Below are 19,869 nucleotides of genomic sequence, written 5' to 3'. Positions count from 1 at the left end.
CTCTCTCTCTTTCTAACAAAAGTGCACCAACGCGACACCACAACCGACGGCGGCTGGTGGAACTGCAGTGACCGCAAAAAGACTTTTAAATATCCAGTAAACAATATATATCTACATTACCCCTAGACAACTGTAGAGCTTATTTCTGATTGATTATTACTATACCTGTGCTTTAGATTGAGTTGTGACGACGTATATGATCTGAATGTTTTGTATTAACCATACGTTTGTGCCCCTTTATAAATAAAAACATTTGAAAATAGTAGCATCAGGCTTCGGTGGATCCATCTATCTTTGCTGGAAAACTACCCGGTTACTGGGGAATGTAACAAGCACTTAAAAACTTTTGCCTGTCGATCCCTTGAATGTCGTGTGCTGTCAACTGCGACTTTTTCTTCCTCTTGGATTAACTGAGTAGCAATAACCCTTGGTAAGTTTCACTGGGCAAATACTGCAAAGCACTCACATCGAAAATGGACAAATTAGTCTCGCTCCACCACACTGAAACCAGTTACCATCTCCACTCCTTCCCAAAGCGTCTGTAACAAGTGAACTGCCAATATGTTTGGAGAGAAGGAGCCACTTCTAAATCTGAATTTGAATCAGGTTTATTGTCACTGACATAAGTTATGAAATTTGTTGTTTTGTGGCAGCAGTACAGTGCAGACGTAACAGGTTATGAAGTTACAATATATATATATACAAACAATTACAGTGCCAATAAAAACTATTCACCCTCCCTTGGAAGTTTTCATGTTTGATTGTTTTACAACATTGAATCACAGTGGATTTAATTTGGTTTTTTTGACACTGATCAACAGAAAAGACTCTTTTGTGTCAAAGTGAAAACAAACTTCTACAAATTAGTCTAAACTTATTACAATTTATTAAACACAAAATAATTGATTGTATAATTACTCATTCCCTTCAAATCCATATTTAACAGATGCGCCTTTGGCAGCAATTACAGCCTTGAGTCTGTGTGGATAGGTCTCTATCAGCTTTGCACATCTGGACACTGCAATTTTTCCCCATTCTTCTTTACAAAACTGCTCAAGCTATGTCAGACTGCATGGGGATCATGAGTGAACAGCCCTTTATAAGTCCAGTCACAGATTCTCAATTGAATTGAGGTCTGGACTCTGACTTGGCCACTTCAGGACATTAATTTTGTTGATTTTAAACCACGCCTGTGTAGCTTTAGCTTTATGCTTGGGGTCTTTGTCTTGCTGGAAAACAAATCTTCTCCCAAGTCACAGTTCTCTTGCAGACTGCATCAGGTTTTCCTCCAGGATTTCCCTGTATTTTGCTGCATTAATTTTACCCTCTACCTTCACAAGTCTTCCAAGCCTTGCAGCAGTGAAACATCCCCACAGCATGATGCAGCCACTGGCATGCTTCACGGTAGAGATGGTGTAATTTTGATGTTGTGCGGTGTTTAGCCAAACATAGCATTTAGTCTGAGAGCCAAAAAGCTCAATTTTGGTTTCATCAGTCAATAGAATCTTCTTCCAGCTGACTTCAGACTCCCACATGCCTTCTGGCAAACTCTAGCTGAGATTTCATAGGAGTTTTTTTCAACAGTGCCTTTCTCTTTGCCACTCTCCCATAAAGCTGTGACTGGTGAAGCACCTGGGCAACAGTTGTTGTATGCACAGTCTCTCCCATCTCAGCCACTGAAGCTTGTAACTCCTCCAAAGTTGTCATAGATCTCTTGGTAGACTCCCTCACTAGTCCCCTTCTTGCACAGTCACTCAGTTTTTAAGGATGGCGTGTTCTAGGCAGATTTACAGCTGTATCATATCTTTTCCATTTCTTGATGATTAACTTACCTGTACTCCAAGGGATATTCAGTGACTTCGAATTTTTCTCATATCCATCTCCTGACTTGTGCTTTTCAATAACCTTTTTGTGGAGTAGCTTGGAGTGTTCTTTTGTCTTCATGGTGTAGTTTTTGCCAGGATACTGACTCACCAGGAGTTGGACTGTCCAGATATAAGTGTATTTTTACTACAATCAATTGAAACATTTTGAATGTACACAGGTTTATATATAGCTAGGACACCTCAACTAATTGTGTGACTTCTAAAACCAATTGGCTGCACCAGTGATGACTTGGTGTGTCATATTAAAAGGGGGGGGGGAATGAATACTTATGCAATCAATTATTTTGTGTTTTATATCTGTAATTAATTTAGATCACTTTGTAGAGATCTGTTTTCACTTTGACATGAAGAGTCTTTTTCTGTTGATCAGTGTCACAAAAGCCAAATTAAATCCACTGTGATTCAATGTTGTAAAACAATAAAACATGAAAACTTCCAAGGAGGGGGGTTAATACTTTTTATAAGCACTGTAAGTACTGAAAAAGAGGAATGGGACAGCACAGTAGCATCATAGTTAGCACAACGCTTTACAGTACCAGCAACCCGGGTTCAATTCCTGCTGTTGCCTGTAAGGAGTTTGTACGTTCTCCCCGTGACCGCATGGGTTTCCTCCAGGTGCTCTGGTTTCCTCCCACAGTCCAAAGATTTACCAGTTGGTAGGTTAATTGATCATTTTAAGTTGTCCTATGATTAGGCTAGGATAAAGTCTGGGGATTGTTGGGTGGCGCAGCTCAAAGGGCCTGAACTATCTCAATAATTAAATTAATAAGTGAGGTTATGTTCATGACCTGTTTAGAAATCTGATGGCAGAGGGGAAGAAACTGTTTCTACAATGTTGAGTGTAGATCTTCATGCTCCTAAACCTTCTCCCTGACTGGAGGTATGCCCTGGGTGGTGAGGGTCCTTGATGATGGCTGCCTCCTTCTTGAGGCACTGCCTTTTGAATGGCAGAGCAGATTCGAAGGGCTGGATTGCCTAATTCTGTTCCTATGTCTTATGCTGGTCTTTTGAAGATGTGCAGAAGTTTATGCCTATGATGGAGGTGGGCTGAGTCTGAAGACTCTTTTGATCCTGTACATTGGCACATGTAACTAGCCTGAATGCTCTCCTCTGTACATCTGTAAAAAATTACTCGTGTGCTTGCTGATAACCAAATCTCCTCAAACTCCAAATGAAGTATAGCTGCTGGTGTGCCTTTGTCATGATTACATCAATATGCTGGGCCCAGAGTGAATCCTCTGAGATGCTGACACTCAGGAAGTTGAAGTTGTTCACTCTTTGGACAGTTTCTCACTTGCTGCCTCTGTTCTATTCTCTTCCCACTTCTCCTAGCCCTCGCTCCTCTCATCATCACCATTCCTCACAACTGACCCTACATTTGATGCTTTCCCACTGACAGCTCAATAGACATCCCACGGCTTCACCACTGCAATCTGCCTCATTTCCAAAGGTAAAACACTTTTTTTTGGATCATTAATATTCATTTCCAGATTCAAGATTGTTTAATATCATTTCCAGTACACAACCGTAAAGAAGAATGAAATAACTGTCCTATGCAGCACCAAAAAAACACATAATAATTTTTAAAAACCACAATAAATATAAATACGTAAGATAGCTTATATACATAGATTGGTTGTGAAGCTAGGCAAGGGGTATCTGTACATAAGTTGACTGAAAGGAAAGGAGAAACTAGTGGTGGTTGGGAGTGAGGAAGGGTGAGTTAGTGGGTGGAGGTGTTGATCAGCCACTGCTTGGGGAGAGTAACTGTTTCTGAGTTTAATATTATATTAATTCATATTCTCCTAATATATAGAGGTGACTTAACCACTGGGACTATGCTGATGTTCAAAGCATTCTAATCACTTGTTCTCTTTGGAGCAAAGAAGATTGAGAAGAGATTGGATTGAGTTGGGTAAGGTCAGGGCTGATTCAGTGGTGAGCTCCAAGTTTGGTGCCGCATTTTGAAAGGGATGGATGCAAGTTACAAGGGTTCATAAGAAAAGACATGTTTCTCTTCTCTTCAGTGAATATACTCAGGAGTTCATGGTTTGTAGGTCTGTCAGTGGAAAGATAATCAATCCCTTTCAAAAGGAATTAGATCAGCACTTGATGGAGAATAATTGGGAAGTCATGGGGAAGGGTGAGGTAAAGGACCAGTGGGATTTCTGTTCTTGGAACTGGTATAGATTTGATAGCTGAGTGGCTTCATCCTTCGCAGCCCACAAGTGTTGCCATGCTTCCAATGTCAACACAGCATACCCACAACTCATTAACCCTAACCAACTCATCTCTAAGTAAGGACCTGGACATGCTGCAATTTGGCTATCACCTCAATAGGTCTACAGCAGATGCATTCTTACTGGCTCTCCACTCAGCACTGTATCACCTGGACAGCAGTAATACCTGCATTGGGCTGCTGCTTACTGATTACAGCTCAGACTTCAACACCACTTTTTGTTCTAATCAAAAAGATTCAAAACCTGGGCCTCTGTACCTCCTTTTGCAACTGGATCCCCTTGACTTACTCATTGGGAGACCACAGTACAGATTGTAAAAAAAATCTCTACCTCAATGACAATCAACACTGGTGCACCTCAAGGATGCATGCGTCGCTCACTACCCGACTCTCTCTGCACCCACGACTGTATGACTAACCTCAACTCAAAAGCCATCTTTAAATTTACCGAAGACACATCTGTTGTTGGTTGAACTTCAGATGGTGACAAGGAGGCATGCAGAAGTGAAATAGATCAACTGGTTGAGTGGTGTTAAAACAACAACCATACACTCAATATCAGTAAGACCAAGTAGTTGATTGTTGACTTCTGGAAGGAGAAGTTGAGGGAACACACACCAATCTTCATTTAGGGATTAGCAGTGGAAAGGGTGAGCAATTTCAACTTCCTGGGTATCAACTTTTCTGAAGGTTTATCCTGGGCCCAACACAGTGATACAATTACAAAAGAAGGCACAACAGATTGTGGAGTTTAGTGTGGTGAGGTATGTGGGGCTCTGGCAGATAGGGAGTGTAGTATGCCACTTTAATCTGGTCTGTGCCTTTCATTAGCAGTTTGAGCAGACTTGGCATGTCACCAAAGACTCCAGCTGATTTCTACAAATGTACTGTGGAGAGCATTCAAACTGGTTGCATCACATTTTGATATGGAGGGATCATCGCACAGAATAGGAAAAAGCTGCAGAGGGTTGCAAACTCAGCCAGCTCCGTCATGGGCACTCGCTTCCCCTGCATCAAGGCAGCATCCATCATTAAAGGCCCTCATCACCCAGTGTATGCCCTTCTTGTTGCTACCAACAAAAAGGAAGACACATGCTCATCATTTTAGAAATACCTTCTTCCCCACTGCCATCAGATTTCCGAATGGTCAATGAACCCATGTTTTTTCTTTTCTTTTTGCACTACTTAGCTAATATAATTTTATATGTATGTAATGCCCTGGTTAAGATTTCTACTGCTATGCTGTAGGTATTTCATTTTAGCAGTCTTCTGCAAAAGCAGCGTGTCCTGCAGGTAGAATGTTTGGTTTTGGCTGGGGATAAGACACCACGTTGCTTTACTTAGGAATGTTGTGTCAATCAATCAGGATGGTGGGATCAGGTGAAAGTTCTAGCCAGAGTGGGGATGGAGAGAGTTTTGTGACGGACAGTTTGAGGTCTTTTGGTGGGGGCTGCAGAGTGGGACAGCAGGGAAGACGCCACAGAATGCCGTTGGAGGGAGAGTCCCCATTGCACAAGGTGCTTTGTGCAGACGAACGGCTCCAAAAATGAAGGGTCAATACTCTTGATAGAGAGCCAGTTTGTTTGAGATAGACTTTGAGGGAAATTCGGACTGTGGTGGGTAAAAGACAACTCCAGTATGAGCTCAACAGTTACATGCACACTTAGACTGGTTTAACTGTAATGGGTCCTTTGCTTTTTCCTATTAACTGTTTGATAAAGCTGAAATTGGTAAATATACTTTCTTTACAATTTTATACGATGCACAATCTGTTATTTCTTGCTGACCGACAATTGTGTATGTGCAGCATTTCCACAGCATTCGCTCAAATCGAGGTTTCTTTCATTGGAACAGCACAACATTTTCTGTTTGGTTGAACTCCAAATCATACTGACCTTAAACATAAATTGTTTATGAAAGGTGGTCTTCTCACCGCTGAGTCACGTGGCTGTTACCAGAGTAAGCTAACAAGCCAAGTTTGCATATGAGCTTGGTAAGAGGGTTACATACATATGTATATATTCCTTATTGTAATTTATAGTTTTTACGATTAAGTATTGCAATGTACTACTGCTGCAAAACAACATATTTCACAACATATGCCGGTGATAGCGAACTTGATTCTGATTCTGTGTGTCTTTGGAATGTGGGAGGAAACTGAAACACCCCTGCAAGTAGAAACCCCTGCAGTCAGGGGGGTAACATACAAACTTCCTGCAGACAGCAATGGGGTTTGAACCTCGATTCGTGATTGCTGGTGCAGTAATAGCCTTACACTAACCACTTCTTCAAAATGTAATTTGCTGTTGTTTGTTAGACAGGTTAAAATTAACAGGGCAGTGATATGTGTTTCAATTAGACAGACGCAATAGCTTATTGAAATTTAGTGAACCAAAACACACCTTACATTTATTTTTGGCTAAACCTGCCTTCTGTTACCGTCATCAGTAGATGCAGTGCAAACTACTGAAAAAATTTGGTAAGCATGAGGAATGTAATTAAATACAATGTAAATAAGAAGAATGATTGAGAATGAAATGAACCAGACACTACATCATTTTCATCAAATATAAATCATGGTCTCTGTTGTCTAAGATGTTTATAATGTAATGAGATAGTAAATTAGGCTCGAGGAGAAGCTAGAAAAACAGTTACAACAGATTCCTCTTTGAAATATAACTCATTTACACTGACAGATGAATGGGTATTGGTGCCAATAACTGCAGTGAACTGTCTGATATACAAATTGATGCAATTCATGGCGATTTCTAAAGCATATATTAATAGCTTTTATCAAAGTATAAAAATGTTTTAGATTTTATCGGTATGCTTTCACCTCCCTTGCCCACTTGTGTTACAATTTCAAGGAACTACGTGTTTATAACCCAATAATTCTCTGTTCAATAACACTCCACAGTGCCCTGCCATTCACTGTGTACATCTTGCACTTGTTTAACTTCACAAAATGAAGGTAAAAGCTTTTTTAAGTATATAAAGGGTAAAAGAAGGGTTGAGGGAAGATATATTATCAATAGAAGATGAGGCTGGAGATATTATAATGAGAGACACAGAGATGGCAGAGGAACTGAATGTGCATTTTGCATCAGTCTTCACAGTGGAAAACATCTGCAGTATATCGGACATTCATGAGTGTCAGGGAAGTGAAGTGGGTGCAGTGAGAATTACGACTGAGAAAGTGCTCAGGAAGCTTAATGGTCTGAAGGTGGATAAATCTCCTGGACCTGATGAAATGCACCCTCGGGTTCTGAAGGAAGTAGCTGGAGAGATTGTGAAGGCATTAGCAATGATCTTTCAAGAATCGATAGATTCTGGCATCGTACCGGAAGACTGGAAAATTGCAAATGTTACTCTGTTATTTAAGAAGGGTGGGAAGCAGTAGAAAGGAAACTATAGACCTGTCAGCCTGATATCAGAGGTTGGAAAGTTGTTGGAATCGATAGTTAGGGATAAGATTACAGAATACCTGGAGGCACATGACAAGATAGGCCAAAGCCAGCATGACTAACCTACTGCAATTTTTTGAGGAAATTACAAGCAGGGTAGATAAAGGAGATACAGTGGATGTGGCATACTTGGATTTTCAGAAGGCCTTTGACAAGGTGCCGCATAGGTGGCTGCTTAGCAAGATAAAATCTCATGGAATTACTAGCATGGGTGGAGAACTGGCTGATCAGTAGAAAGCAGAGAGTAGGAATAAAGGGTTCCACAGGGGTCGGTGTTGGGACCGCTGCTTTTTACGATGTACGTCAATGATTTGGACTATGGTATTAATGGATTTGTGGCTAAATTTGCCGACGATATAAAAATAGGTGGAGGAGTGGATAATGTTGAGTAAACAGAGAGCCTGCAGAAAGACTTAGCTAGTTTAGGGGAATGGGCAAAGAAGTGGCAAATGAAATTACAATGTTGGAAAGTGTATGGTCATCCACTTTGGTGGAAGAAATAAACGGGCAGACTATTGTTTAGATGAAGAGAGAATTCAAAATGCAGAGATGCAGAGGGACTTGGGAGTCCTTGTGCAGGATAACCTAAAGGTTAACCTCCAGGTTGAGTCAGTGGTGAAGAGGGCGAATGCAATGTTGGCATTCATTTCTGGAGGTATAGAATATAAGAGCAGGGATGTGATGTTGAGGCTCTATAAGTCACTCGTGAGAACACACTTGGAGTACTGTGTGCAGTTTTGGGCTCCTTATTTTAGAAAGGATATACTGACATTGGAGAGGGTTCAGGGAAGATTCACGAGAATGATTCCAGGAATGAAAGGGTTACCGTATGAGGACCATCCGGTAGTTCTTGGGCTGTATTCCCTGGAGTTCAGGAGAATGAGGGGGGGTCTCATAGAAACATTCCGAATGTTCAAAGGCCTGAACAGATTAGATATGGCAAAGTTATTTCCCATGGTAGGGGATTCTAGGACAAGAGGGCACAACTTCAGGACTGAAGGACATCCATTTAGAACAGAGATGCGGAGAAATTACTTTAGTCAGAGGGTGGCATATCTGTGGAAGTTGTTGCCACGAGCAGCTGTGGAGGCCAAGTCATTGGGTGCATTTAAGGCAGACAGAGAGATAAGCTCTTGTGGATCTGTGGAATGATCTGCCTCAGAAGGCAGTGGAGGCCAATTCTCTGGATGCTTTCAAGAAAGAGTTAGATAGAGCTCTTAAAGATAGCGGAGTCAAAGGAGGCGGGGAGAATGCAGGAATGGGGTACTGATTGTGGCTGATCAGCCATGATCACAGTGAATGGCGGTGCTGGCTTGAAGGGCCGAATGGCCTACTCCTGCATTGTCTATTGTCTCTTGATTAGCCAGGACATCAAAGGGTATGGGGTGAAGATGGGGATAACTGGAAGAATTGGATCAGCCATGATTGAATGGCAGAGTACACAATGGGCCGAAAGGTCTACTCCTATACCTTATGGTCTTATGGTAAAAGTCTCTGGCTGTCCACTCTATCTATGCCTCTTACCATCATGTACACCTCTATCAAGGTACCCCTCATCCTCTTTCGCTCCAAAGCAAAAAACCTAAGCTCGCTCAACCTATTTTCATATAGATGCCCTCAAGTCCAGGCAGTATCCTGGTAAATCTCCTCTGCACCCTCTTCAAAGCTTCCACATCCTTCCACTAATGAGGCAGAACGAAGGAATTCAATGTTTCACCAAACTGAAAGAGATATTTAAAGGGGCTAGGGTAGCTTAGAGGTTAGCGTGACACAATTACAGCTCAGGGTGTCGGATTTCAGAGTTCAATTCCGATGTCATCTGTAAGAAGTCTGTACGTCCTTTCCATGATTGCGTATGTTTCTGCTGGGTGCTCCAGTTTCCTCCCACAGTCCAAAGATATACTGGTTTGTAGGTTAACTTGCCATTGCGAATTGTCCTGTGATTAGGCTGGAGTTAAATAGCTGGGTGCCTGGGTGGTGCGGATAATTGGAAAGGCCTGTTTTTACTCTAAATAAAAATAAATAAGATATGTTCAGACGAAAGCCATCATCAGCTAATCTATACCCACTGATTTGTTTACATCAGAATGGCCATAGACCAGATGCTTTTAAATGAGATGCAGGATGCAATATTCAAACAATACGAAGGATTCGGGGAAAATTACCCATTCATATTAGGAAAATCATTGCTTATAGAGTTGCCTTGAAGATCTTAAAAGATAATTCATGGCAATACCTAGTTGCAATGCTGTATTAGTGGGAGTGGTTCCTTATCAGAGAACCCGCAATTAACGGTCACTTGTAACAATATCTTAATTACTTTTAGAATGCATTAGTTATGCTTTTTATATGTCTGTGAAGCTAGACACCTCCACACATTAAAAAAAATGATATCAGCGATGAAGGATGTGTTAAACACTAATTGAAGACAATCACTTCTTAGAAGCTGTGACATCAGCAAGGTCAAGCTAATTTATTGCAAGGTTAAGTGTCTACCTTCTGAGTCCCTTGATACCTGTTATTGTGCATGGTCTGCTTTATAAACCTGCACATCACATGAAAGCTGATGCAAATCAGTCTTACCCAGCTGATGAATTTGAAACTTCTTCTTCTTAGTGTTCAGAGACACAAAGTAACTCCCATTGTTCACAGAACATTGAACAGATCAAAGGTATTAAAAGCACTGAGCTGTGTGCATAAATATTAAGCCAAAACTCAATGGCTATTTGCAAACTACAAGCAAATGCTACAGTCACTGGGCAAAGAAAATATTCGTTGGTCGCTTCATAAATTTATTGCTCAGGTTATACAGATCTATGTCATTGCATTGGAAGGTTTTTACATTTCAGAATCAGAACCAGGTTTCATATCACTGGCATATATCATGAAGTTTGTTAACTTTGCGGCAGCAGTACAATGCAATACATGATAAATATATAATAAATAAATTACAGTAAATATCTATTAAATAGTTAAATTAAGTAAGTAGTACAAAAACAAATAAAAAAGGTAGTGAGGCAGCAAAATTGGCCTGTTGTAGACACAATGGTATCCTTTTAAGAGTGGACCTAGAAAGGATGTTTCCTTTAGTGAGAAGACACAGCTTCAGAATAGAGGGTGTCCTTTAAGAATGGAGATGAGGAGGAATTTCTTCAGCCGGGGGATGGTGAATCTGTGGAATTTAAACTGAAGGTTGATCAGTTCTTGATTAGTAAGGGCGTCAGACGTTATGGGGAGAAGGCAGGAGAATGGGGTTGTGGGGGATAACATATCAGCCATGATGGAATGGCAGAGAAGAGCCGATAGGCCAGATGGCCTAATTCTGCTCCTGTCTTATGGTCATATGGTGTATATCTAACAGATTTAACTGCAAACTAATCATATCTTGAAAGATCAGTCAACTGATTTACCTAACCTGTATAATGAAGTTTAAAAATCCCCTCAATGTTTCTAAATCAACCACAGTCAAAAAAGACGTACCTTCCACAAGTTTTCATCTTGTGGGTTCTGGGAGAGAGGTCTAAAATGGGTGGGTCAAAATTATAAATGGGGATAAGGCATGACTTGGAAGGGGGCAGATGGTCAAGCACTGAGCAAGACAAATGGGTGAAACTAAGGGTCAGGGTGAATTGGGGTCCACTTTGTAGTGTATTTAATATTTCAACAATATTTGCATAATATTTTAAATGTATTATTTGATTAAGCTTTCCTTTTTTATTCACATAATTCATTAAGGGTTATCTGTAAGAAGTACATGAATGGCATATGTCATTACGCCACCACGTCATATGTGTGCGCCTCACTAAAAGAGAAACTAAGTGTACACAAGTATCCCTGGCTCCTGTGTTTTCATTTCAATTAGTTTCTAGAGTTACAGAACATAACACAATTGTAAGGGATTCAAGCAAGGATGTACACTCAGTGGCCACTTTATTAGGTACACCTATACACCTGCCCATTAATGCAAATATCTGATCAGCCAATCATGTGGCAGCAACTCAATATATAAAGCATGCAGACATGGTCAAGAGGTTCAGTTGTTGTTCACACCAAATATCAAAATGAGGAAGACATGTGATCTAAGTGATTTTGACCATGCAATAATTGTTGGCGCCAGATGGGGTGGTTTGAGTATTTCAGAAACTGCTGATCTCCTAGGATTCTCAAACACAAGTCTCTACAAGTTTACAGAGAATAGTGTGAGAAACAAAAAAACATCCAGTGAGTGTCAGTTCTGTGGGGAAAAATGCTTTGTTAATGAGAGATACCAGAGGAGAATGGCCAGACTAGTTCAAGGTGATAGTAACTCAGATAGCCATGCATTATAATAGTGGTGTGCAGAAGAGCATCTCTGAACACACATCACATTGAACCTGAAAGTGGATGGACTAAAGCAGCAGACCATACCGGGTTACACTCCTGTACCGAATAAAGTGGCCACTGAAGGTAGCTGCAAGGGTCAGGAGTTTACCGGCAAGAGGATGTAGGCATAAGCCAAGGGTGGAAGAGGCGACATGAGAACATCAGTCTCTTGCTGGTCATTTTACAAGAGATGATAAACAACAACCAAGGTTTCTGGTGAAGGGTGTTGGCCCGAAACATCAACAAAACATTGATTATTCCTCTCTGTAGATGCTGCTTGACCTACTGAGTTACTTCAGCATTTTGTGTGTGAGAAGGTCTGGCTCCTGCTGGTCACTTCACAACTTCCCAAGCACAAGGAATAGTTTTGAAGAAATGTTCACCATCTCACTGCCCACAAGGAGAAACTAAAGGAATTAATCTCAATGAATCAACATTGTACTCTTCACCTAATCTCTCCTAAAGTGGATGCTATCACCGAGACATCTCCCATGCCCCAATGCCATCAGGGCAAAACACACAAACATCATGTTGCCTTTACAATTGATTTAAAAAAAAGGTCACTGTTGATCTGGACAAGAACTGCAATATCAGAAAAAGACAAACCATCTACCTGGGTAACAGAGTAAGAGGCACGGTTAAATTAGAATGCTTTTAAGATAATTGCTGTTGCAGATTTATAGTGATTAAATGTCAAATGATTGATGTCAGGAGATGATAAGAAGTGTTTTTATGTTACGGTCATACATTTATTGCTAAATCACTACCAATCGAAAGGCTGCAGTGAGCTGCCACCAGCCCTCAGTTGATGCATTGAAATCAGACAAGGAGTAATAATAGTAATAGGCATCCGTTAGTATCGAGAGACCATGGATTTGCGCCTTGGAAAGTTTCCAGGGCGCAGGCCTGGGCAGGGTTGTATGGGAGACCGGCAGTTCCCCATGCTGCAAGTCTCCCCTCTCCACGCCACCGATGTTATCCAAGGGAAGGGCAAGGGCCAATACAGCTTGGCACAGTGTTGTCGCAGAGCAATGTGTGGTTAAATCCCTTGCTCAAGGACACAACACGTTGCCTTAGCTGAGGCTCGAACTAGCGACCTTCACTAGATCACTAGCCCAACGCCTTAACCGTTTGGCCACGCGCCAACACAAGCCAAGGAGTAAATACGAATATAACTGGGAAGATGCCAAATTCACTTCAGTTCATTTTGTTAGTTGGCCTTGGTTATCATCTCATTACTACCCTGCAGTGTTGATTAGACCCAGGTGGGAGCACTACGTTCTGCAGAGAGCCAAGTATGAGCCCATTTTGTGACTTTGCACTCTGATGCGTAACACATTACAGACATATCTGAAAACATTGGAAAACTAAGACATGAACGACAAACAGGGACAGAAACAGGATCATTGGATGAACTTACTTGGCTCCATTTTGAAAACTGCTTCCATAGTAATGGACAGAGATGAGATGAATGGAAAGAAAAAAAGAAAAGATGTGAAAAGGGACAAAATACGACTTATCAAGAACATTTAATTTGGCAGGTGATTGGAAACTGAGTGAAAGGGCTGGGGATGGGACAGTTAGTATAAAAGCAGGGACAGTGTGTACTGAGGCTGTCGGGATGGACAGGAAGACAATAGGGTGGAATTGCAGTCAGTGGAATGATTTGCAGTGTAACGGGGGATAAAATCAAAAAGTGTCACAAATACAGGACTGAAGGTGTTAATCACAGCATACAGAAGAAGGTAAACGATCTTGTAGTGCAGTTAGAGACTGGCAGGTATGACGTTGTGGTCATCATTGACTCATGGCTGAAAGAAGATCACAGTTGGGAGCTTAACATCCAAGGATACACCTTGTATTTAAAGGACAGGCTGGTAGCCAGAGGGGGTGGAATGGCTCTGTTGGCAAAAGATGAAATCAAATCAATATAAAGAGGTAATGTAGGATCGGAGCATGTAGAATCATTGTGGGTAGTTAAGGAACTGTAAGGGGAAAATATATCCTCATGGGGGTTATATACAGGCCTCCAAACAGTAGCCAGGATGTGTAATATATAGTAAGTAACAACAGGAGATAGAAAAAGCATGCAAAGAGGGCAATGTTACGATAGACACTGAGTATTTCTATATGCAGGTATATTGGGAACGAGATAATAATAAAAAATTTTAATATTAACAAATAATAAAAAATCAGGTTGGTACTGATTTTGGATCCCGAGAGAGAGAATACCTACAAGATGACTTTTTACAGCAGCTTGTGGTTGAGCCCACGAGGGGATCAGCTACTCTGGATTGGATCTTGTGTAATGAACTGGATTTGATTAGGGAGTTTAAAGGTAAAGGAACCCTTAGAAGCCAATAATCATAATATGACACAATTCACCCTACAATTTGAGAGGGAGCATATAAAGTCCAATATAAAGTATTACAGTGGAGTAAAGAGAATTAAAGAGGCATTAGATAGGAGCTGGCCAAAGTTGATTGTAAAGGGACACTAGCAGGGGTGACAGCAGAACAACAATGGCTGGAGTTTCTGGGAGCAATTCAGAAGGCACAGGATAGATATGTCCCAAAGAGGTATTCTAAGGGCAGGATGTCACAGCCCTGGCTGACAAGGGAAGTCAAACCCAACATAAAGCAAAAATTAGTCAGAAGTTAGAGGATTAGGAAGCTTTTAAAATCAACATAAGACAACTAAAACCACCATAAGGAGGGAAAGGAGATAAGTCGCCTGGACCAGATGTTCACCCGAGTTCCAAAAAGGATAGCTGAAGAGATTGTGGAAGCATTAGTAATGATCTTTCAAGGATCACGAGTTTCTGGCATGGTTCTGGAGAAATGTATATTGCAAATACCCCTCTACTTTTAAGAGGGGAGGGAGGCAGAAAAAAGGAAATTATAGGCCAGTTAGCCTGACTTGAGTAGTTGAGAATATGTTGGAGACCATTATTTAGGATGACGTTTAGGGATACTTGGAGATGCATAATAAAGCAGGCCAAAATCAGCTTTGGTTCTTTAAGGAAAATCTTGCCTGACAAATCTGTTGGACTTCTTTGAAGTCATAACAAGCAGGATAGACAAAGGAGAATCAGTGGATGTTGTGTACTTGGATCTTCAGAAGGCCTTTGACAAGGTGCCACAGGTGAGGTTGTTTAACAAGGCAAGAGTCTATGGTATTACAGGAAAGGTTCTAGCATGAATTGAACATTGGCTGATTGGCAGAAGGCAAAGAGAGGGAATAAAAGCAGACTTTTCTGGTTGGCTGCCAGTGACTAGTGGTGTTCCACAGGGGTCTGTGTTGGTACTGCTTACGTTTACATTATATGTCAATGATTTAGATGACAGAATTGACGGCTTTGTGGCCAAGTTTGCAGGATATGAAGATAGGTGAAGGGGCAGGCAGTGTTGAGGAAGCAGAGAGGCTGCAGAAGGACTTAGACAGATTAGGAGAATGGGCAAAGAAGTGGCAGATGGAACACAAGGTCGGGAAGTGTGTGGTCATACACTTTAGTAGAAGGAAAAATGGTAAACTGTTTTCCAATTGGAGAGAAAATTCAAAAATCCAAGGTGCAAAGAGACTTGGGAGTCTTTGTGCAGGATTTCTTAAAGGTTAACTTGCAAGTTGAATCAGTGATGAAGAAGGCAAATGCAATGTTTACATTCATTTTGAGAGGACTAGAATATAAAAACAGGGATGCAATATTGAGACTTCATAAGGCACTGGTGAGAACTCACTTGGAGTATTGTGAGCAGTTTCGTACAGAAAAGATATGCTGACATTGGAGAGAGTTCAAAGGAGGTTCATGAAAATGATTCCAGGAATGAAAGGCTTATTACATGAGGAGTGTCTGATGCCTTCAGACCTGTACTCACTGAAATTTAGAAGAATGAGGGGGAAACAATCAATAGAGTGTTTCCTATAGTTGGGGTGTCTAGGACCAGAGGGCACAACCACAGGATAGATGGACATCCATTTAAAATAGAGATTAGGAGGAATTTCTTTAGTCAGAGAATGGTGAATCTGTGGAATTCATCACCATAACCAGCTGTGGAGACCAAGTCATTGGGTATATTTAAAGCAAAAGTTGATACGATTCTTGATTAGTCAGGGCATAAAGGTTACAGGGAAAAGGCAGGAGAAGTGGATTGAGAAGGAAATGGATCAGCCATGATAAAATGGCACAGTGAATTCAATTGGCCAAATGACCTAATTCTGCTCCTATGTCTTGTGGTCTTAATAATGAATTAAAGACGGAAATGAAACTTGATTTTACCACAGAAACCACATTGTAATTAAAAAAGAGGGATCACTTCTTGATTCCTAAAACTGAATGGTTATAAATAGCTATAATGTGATAGAGAGTGGTTTAGATTACAGTGCATTCATAAAAACAAGGGTTAACAAAACTAAAATTACAAGCAGAGCTTTACAGCCTAACACAGAAGCCACATCCACAACCACTCCCTCTGTGTACTTCAATGGGCTAATGGAGGGTGGGAGAGGTCACCTTCTGTGGGCGTTTGTACCATTCACATATGACATGATTAACAACTAAAATTTAATGCTTCTCCTCCTTGTTCATCCCACAACCGACAATCAGGGTAACACTGTACAACTCTGTTAACAACTTCTTTCCATCTGCAGTTCTCATGAACAATACCAGTGCCTGCATCACAAATGGGGGACCGGGCTCAAATTATAGACTTATTTTGTTTTGTTGCTTCCACATCAGGACATATACTAGATGTTCAATTTATAAAATACAACCCTCCTCTCGCCTGTCCCTACTGGTGCAGTGAACACAAATGCTAAAATCACGACCAATTTTGTTTCAGAAGTGGTGACAAGCTGTTAATACTTATTAGCCAGACAATTATATGAGAACTTTTAAAAACAGAATTACTTTGACCAATATGTGTGAAGATTAAAAGCTTTTGGAGACCTGCTCTCTAACAACTGTGTGCTTCCTTCCTTGGCACAATTACAAACTTTTGTCAAACAAATTGAATAAAGATAAAAATCTGAATTTCCAATGCCTGTCCTTTCTGGTCACTACACAGTACATTCAAATTCCAGAACATCCATCAACGTTAATGTTAGCTTCTCTATCGAACTGAATTTCAGGGGATTGTGCCAACACAATGCAGCCATTTGCACATTTAAAAGATTGCTTTTCTCACAGATAAAACTGCCAAATTAGGTGTGAAATTAGGGCCAGTAATCTGTACCATCAAATGGCACTTCATTTTCAGAAATTATATTACTTCAGGGAAGACTCTTTATCTTCCTTCTCAGGATTGGTCACAGCCACAATGAACTGGTTTATCGCCAGGATTTAAACCACCATCACTTGAAGTCTCCCGATCAGTGAGATTCCTTTGGGCCATTTAGGACACACACAAACAGAAAAAGAAATGCCACTTTATATAAATAACATGCACAGACCATATATTTTTTCAGCAATTCTCTTGATCGTGGTTTCAATCTTCATGTCCTCCTCGTAATAGAAAAAAATCCAGTATCTTCAAAGGGCTAACATTTTACATTGAAAAACATTCAGCTAAATTATCTTTAAATAATGCAGCAAAGGTAAAAATTATGATAGAATGCTTCAAGGTAATATTGCAGAGCTAACAATATGAACACTGTGGACAGTATTTGTTAGTATGTGCAACATTAAGTCTTTAGACTTTTCAGAGTACCTGTGACACTCTGACTACATAATGGCCTTTAAAGTACTAGTTATTGAATATGATGTTCAAGTTAATGAGTCCAAATGTTCAATGCCCATTTCCTTATCTAATCTAAGTGACACTGCCACTGTAAATGGAGTGTTCAAAGAACCATCTTGTACTTACGAACTTGCTGTGTTGTGAACGTAATGATCTGGCTGGCGTCACCAGTTCCCTTCCCATTCACAGCAGATAACCGAAGGTTATATGTGGTCTCTGGAAAGAGTCCACTGATGGTAATGGCATTCTCGGAACCTAGAACTGTCAGATATTAAAAACTGTTACACAAATTACTTTTATGATTTCCACCTTCACCTCCCAGCTTCTTCCTTTATCCCACCCCCTCCTCAACCTACCTGGCTTCACCTATCACTTCTTCCCCCACCACCCCCATTTTTTTTTATTCGGGCATCTTCCCCCTAAATTTCCAGACTTGATGAAGGGTGTCAGCCCAAAAAAATCAACTTGTTATTCACTTTCGCAGATGCTGCCTGACCTAGAGAGTTCCTCCAGCATTTTGTGTGTGCATTGATCTGGAATTCCAGTATCTGCAGAATCTCTTGTGTTTAGAATTACCACACTCTCTCACACTGCCCAGATAGCATGAAAACACTGCTTTGAGACCAGAAGACACAGGAGTAGAATTAGGCCATTCGGCTCATTGAGTCTGCTCTGCCATTCCATCTTGATTGATTTATTATCCATCAATTCTCCTGCTTTCTCCCTGTAACCTTTGACACCCCGACTAGCTTAGAGATTTAAATGTTAACAAATGCAGGAAATGGTCTAGAACCTTGAACACTGGATAAATTTAATCCCTATCATTACTTTGTATGTGCTGATTATTATGACTTTGATGGAGGCAGAGTTTCATTCATACAATGTATTAGAATGATTTAGAGGAGGGTTGTTCTCATTCAGAAAGACAGGAGGCATGGGATACATGGAAAATTGGCTCATGAATTCAGGACTGGCCTGCCTATAGAAGGCAGATGGAGTATATTCTGTTTGGAGGCCAATGACCAGCAGTGTTCCATGGGGATCTGTATTTATTTATTTATTTATTTAGATACAGCGAGGAACTGGCCCTTCGAGCCACGCCACCTGATTTACCCCTAGCCTAACCATGGGACAATTTACAATGCCCAATTAACCTACTAACTGGTACATCTTTGGCCTGTGAAAGAAAACAGGAGCACCCAGAGGAAACCCATGCAGTCACGGGGTGAACATACAAACTCCTTACAGGAAGCTGTGGGAATTGAACCCGGGTCACCTGTGCTAACCACAACACTACTGAGTTGCCCCATCTAGGGCCCTACTCTTTGTGATTTTTATCAATGACTTTGATGAGAAAGTGGAAGGGTGGGTTATTAAGTTTGCAGTTGATCAAAGGTGGTTGACATTGTGGAAAGTGTAGAAGGCTGTTGTAGGTTATAATGGGACTTAGACAGGATGTAGAGCTGGGCTGAGAAGTCGCAGATGGAGTTCAATCAGGGAAGTGTGAAATGATTCACTTTGATTCACTTTGGAAGGTTGATCTTGAAGGTAAGTGCAAGGTTAGTGGCAGGATTCTTAGCAGAGTGGAGGAAAAGGGGGATCTTGAGGTCCACTGATCCCTCAAAGTTGTCACACAAGTTGATAGGGTAATTAAGAAGGTGTATGGCATGTTGGCCTTCATGACTCAGGGAACTGAGTTCAAGAGTCACAAGGTAATGCTGCAACTCTATAAAACCCTGGTTGAACCACACTTGGGATATTGTGTTCAGTGCTGGTTGCCTCATTATAGGAAAGATATGTAAGTTTTAAAGAGGGTGCAGAGGAGACTTACCAGAAAACTGCCTGAATTAGAGAGCATGTCGAATAAGGAAAGGTTGAGCAACCTAGGGCTTTTCTCTTTGGAGCAAAGCAGATTGAGAGGAGACTTGAAGAAGGTGCTTAAGATGATACAAGCTACAGACAGAGTGGACAGGCAGTGCCTTTGTACCAGGGCAGAAATGCCCAATGCGAGAAGGTATAATTTTAAGGTGACTGGAATAAAAGTATAGTGGAGGGGCATCAGATAGTTTTTTTTACACAAAGAGTGGTAAATGTGTGAAACACATTGCCAGGGGTAGTGGTAGAGGCCAGCACATCAGGGATATTTAAGAGAATCTCAGATAAGTACATTGATGAAACTAAAA

The 19,869-nt window shown here is 40.9% G+C and overlaps 1 protein-coding gene across 10 annotated transcripts in view; it reads right to left on the bottom strand.

The window, feature by feature from the left end:
* Positions 1-19,869, bottom strand: part of LOC140716749 (neural cell adhesion molecule 1-like) — a 694,163-nt gene that overhangs the window by 139,243 nt on the left and 535,051 nt on the right. For all 10 annotated transcript variants that reach the window (XM_073029568.1, XM_073029569.1, XM_073029563.1 and 7 more), the window contains one exon: positions 17,813-17,947. In XM_073029568.1, coding sequence (XP_072885669.1) covers positions 17,813-17,947 — 135 coding nt within the window. The remainder of the gene's footprint in view (positions 1-17,812; positions 17,948-19,869) is intronic.

The sequence above is a fragment of the Hemitrygon akajei genome, chromosome 26 (genome assembly GCF_048418815.1).
Source record: "Hemitrygon akajei chromosome 26, sHemAka1.3, whole genome shotgun sequence".
NCBI lineage: Eukaryota > Metazoa > Chordata > Chondrichthyes > Myliobatiformes > Dasyatidae > Hemitrygon > Hemitrygon akajei.
Note: the sequence above shows the minus strand (reverse complement) of the source record. Positions and strands in the feature narration are given on the sequence as shown.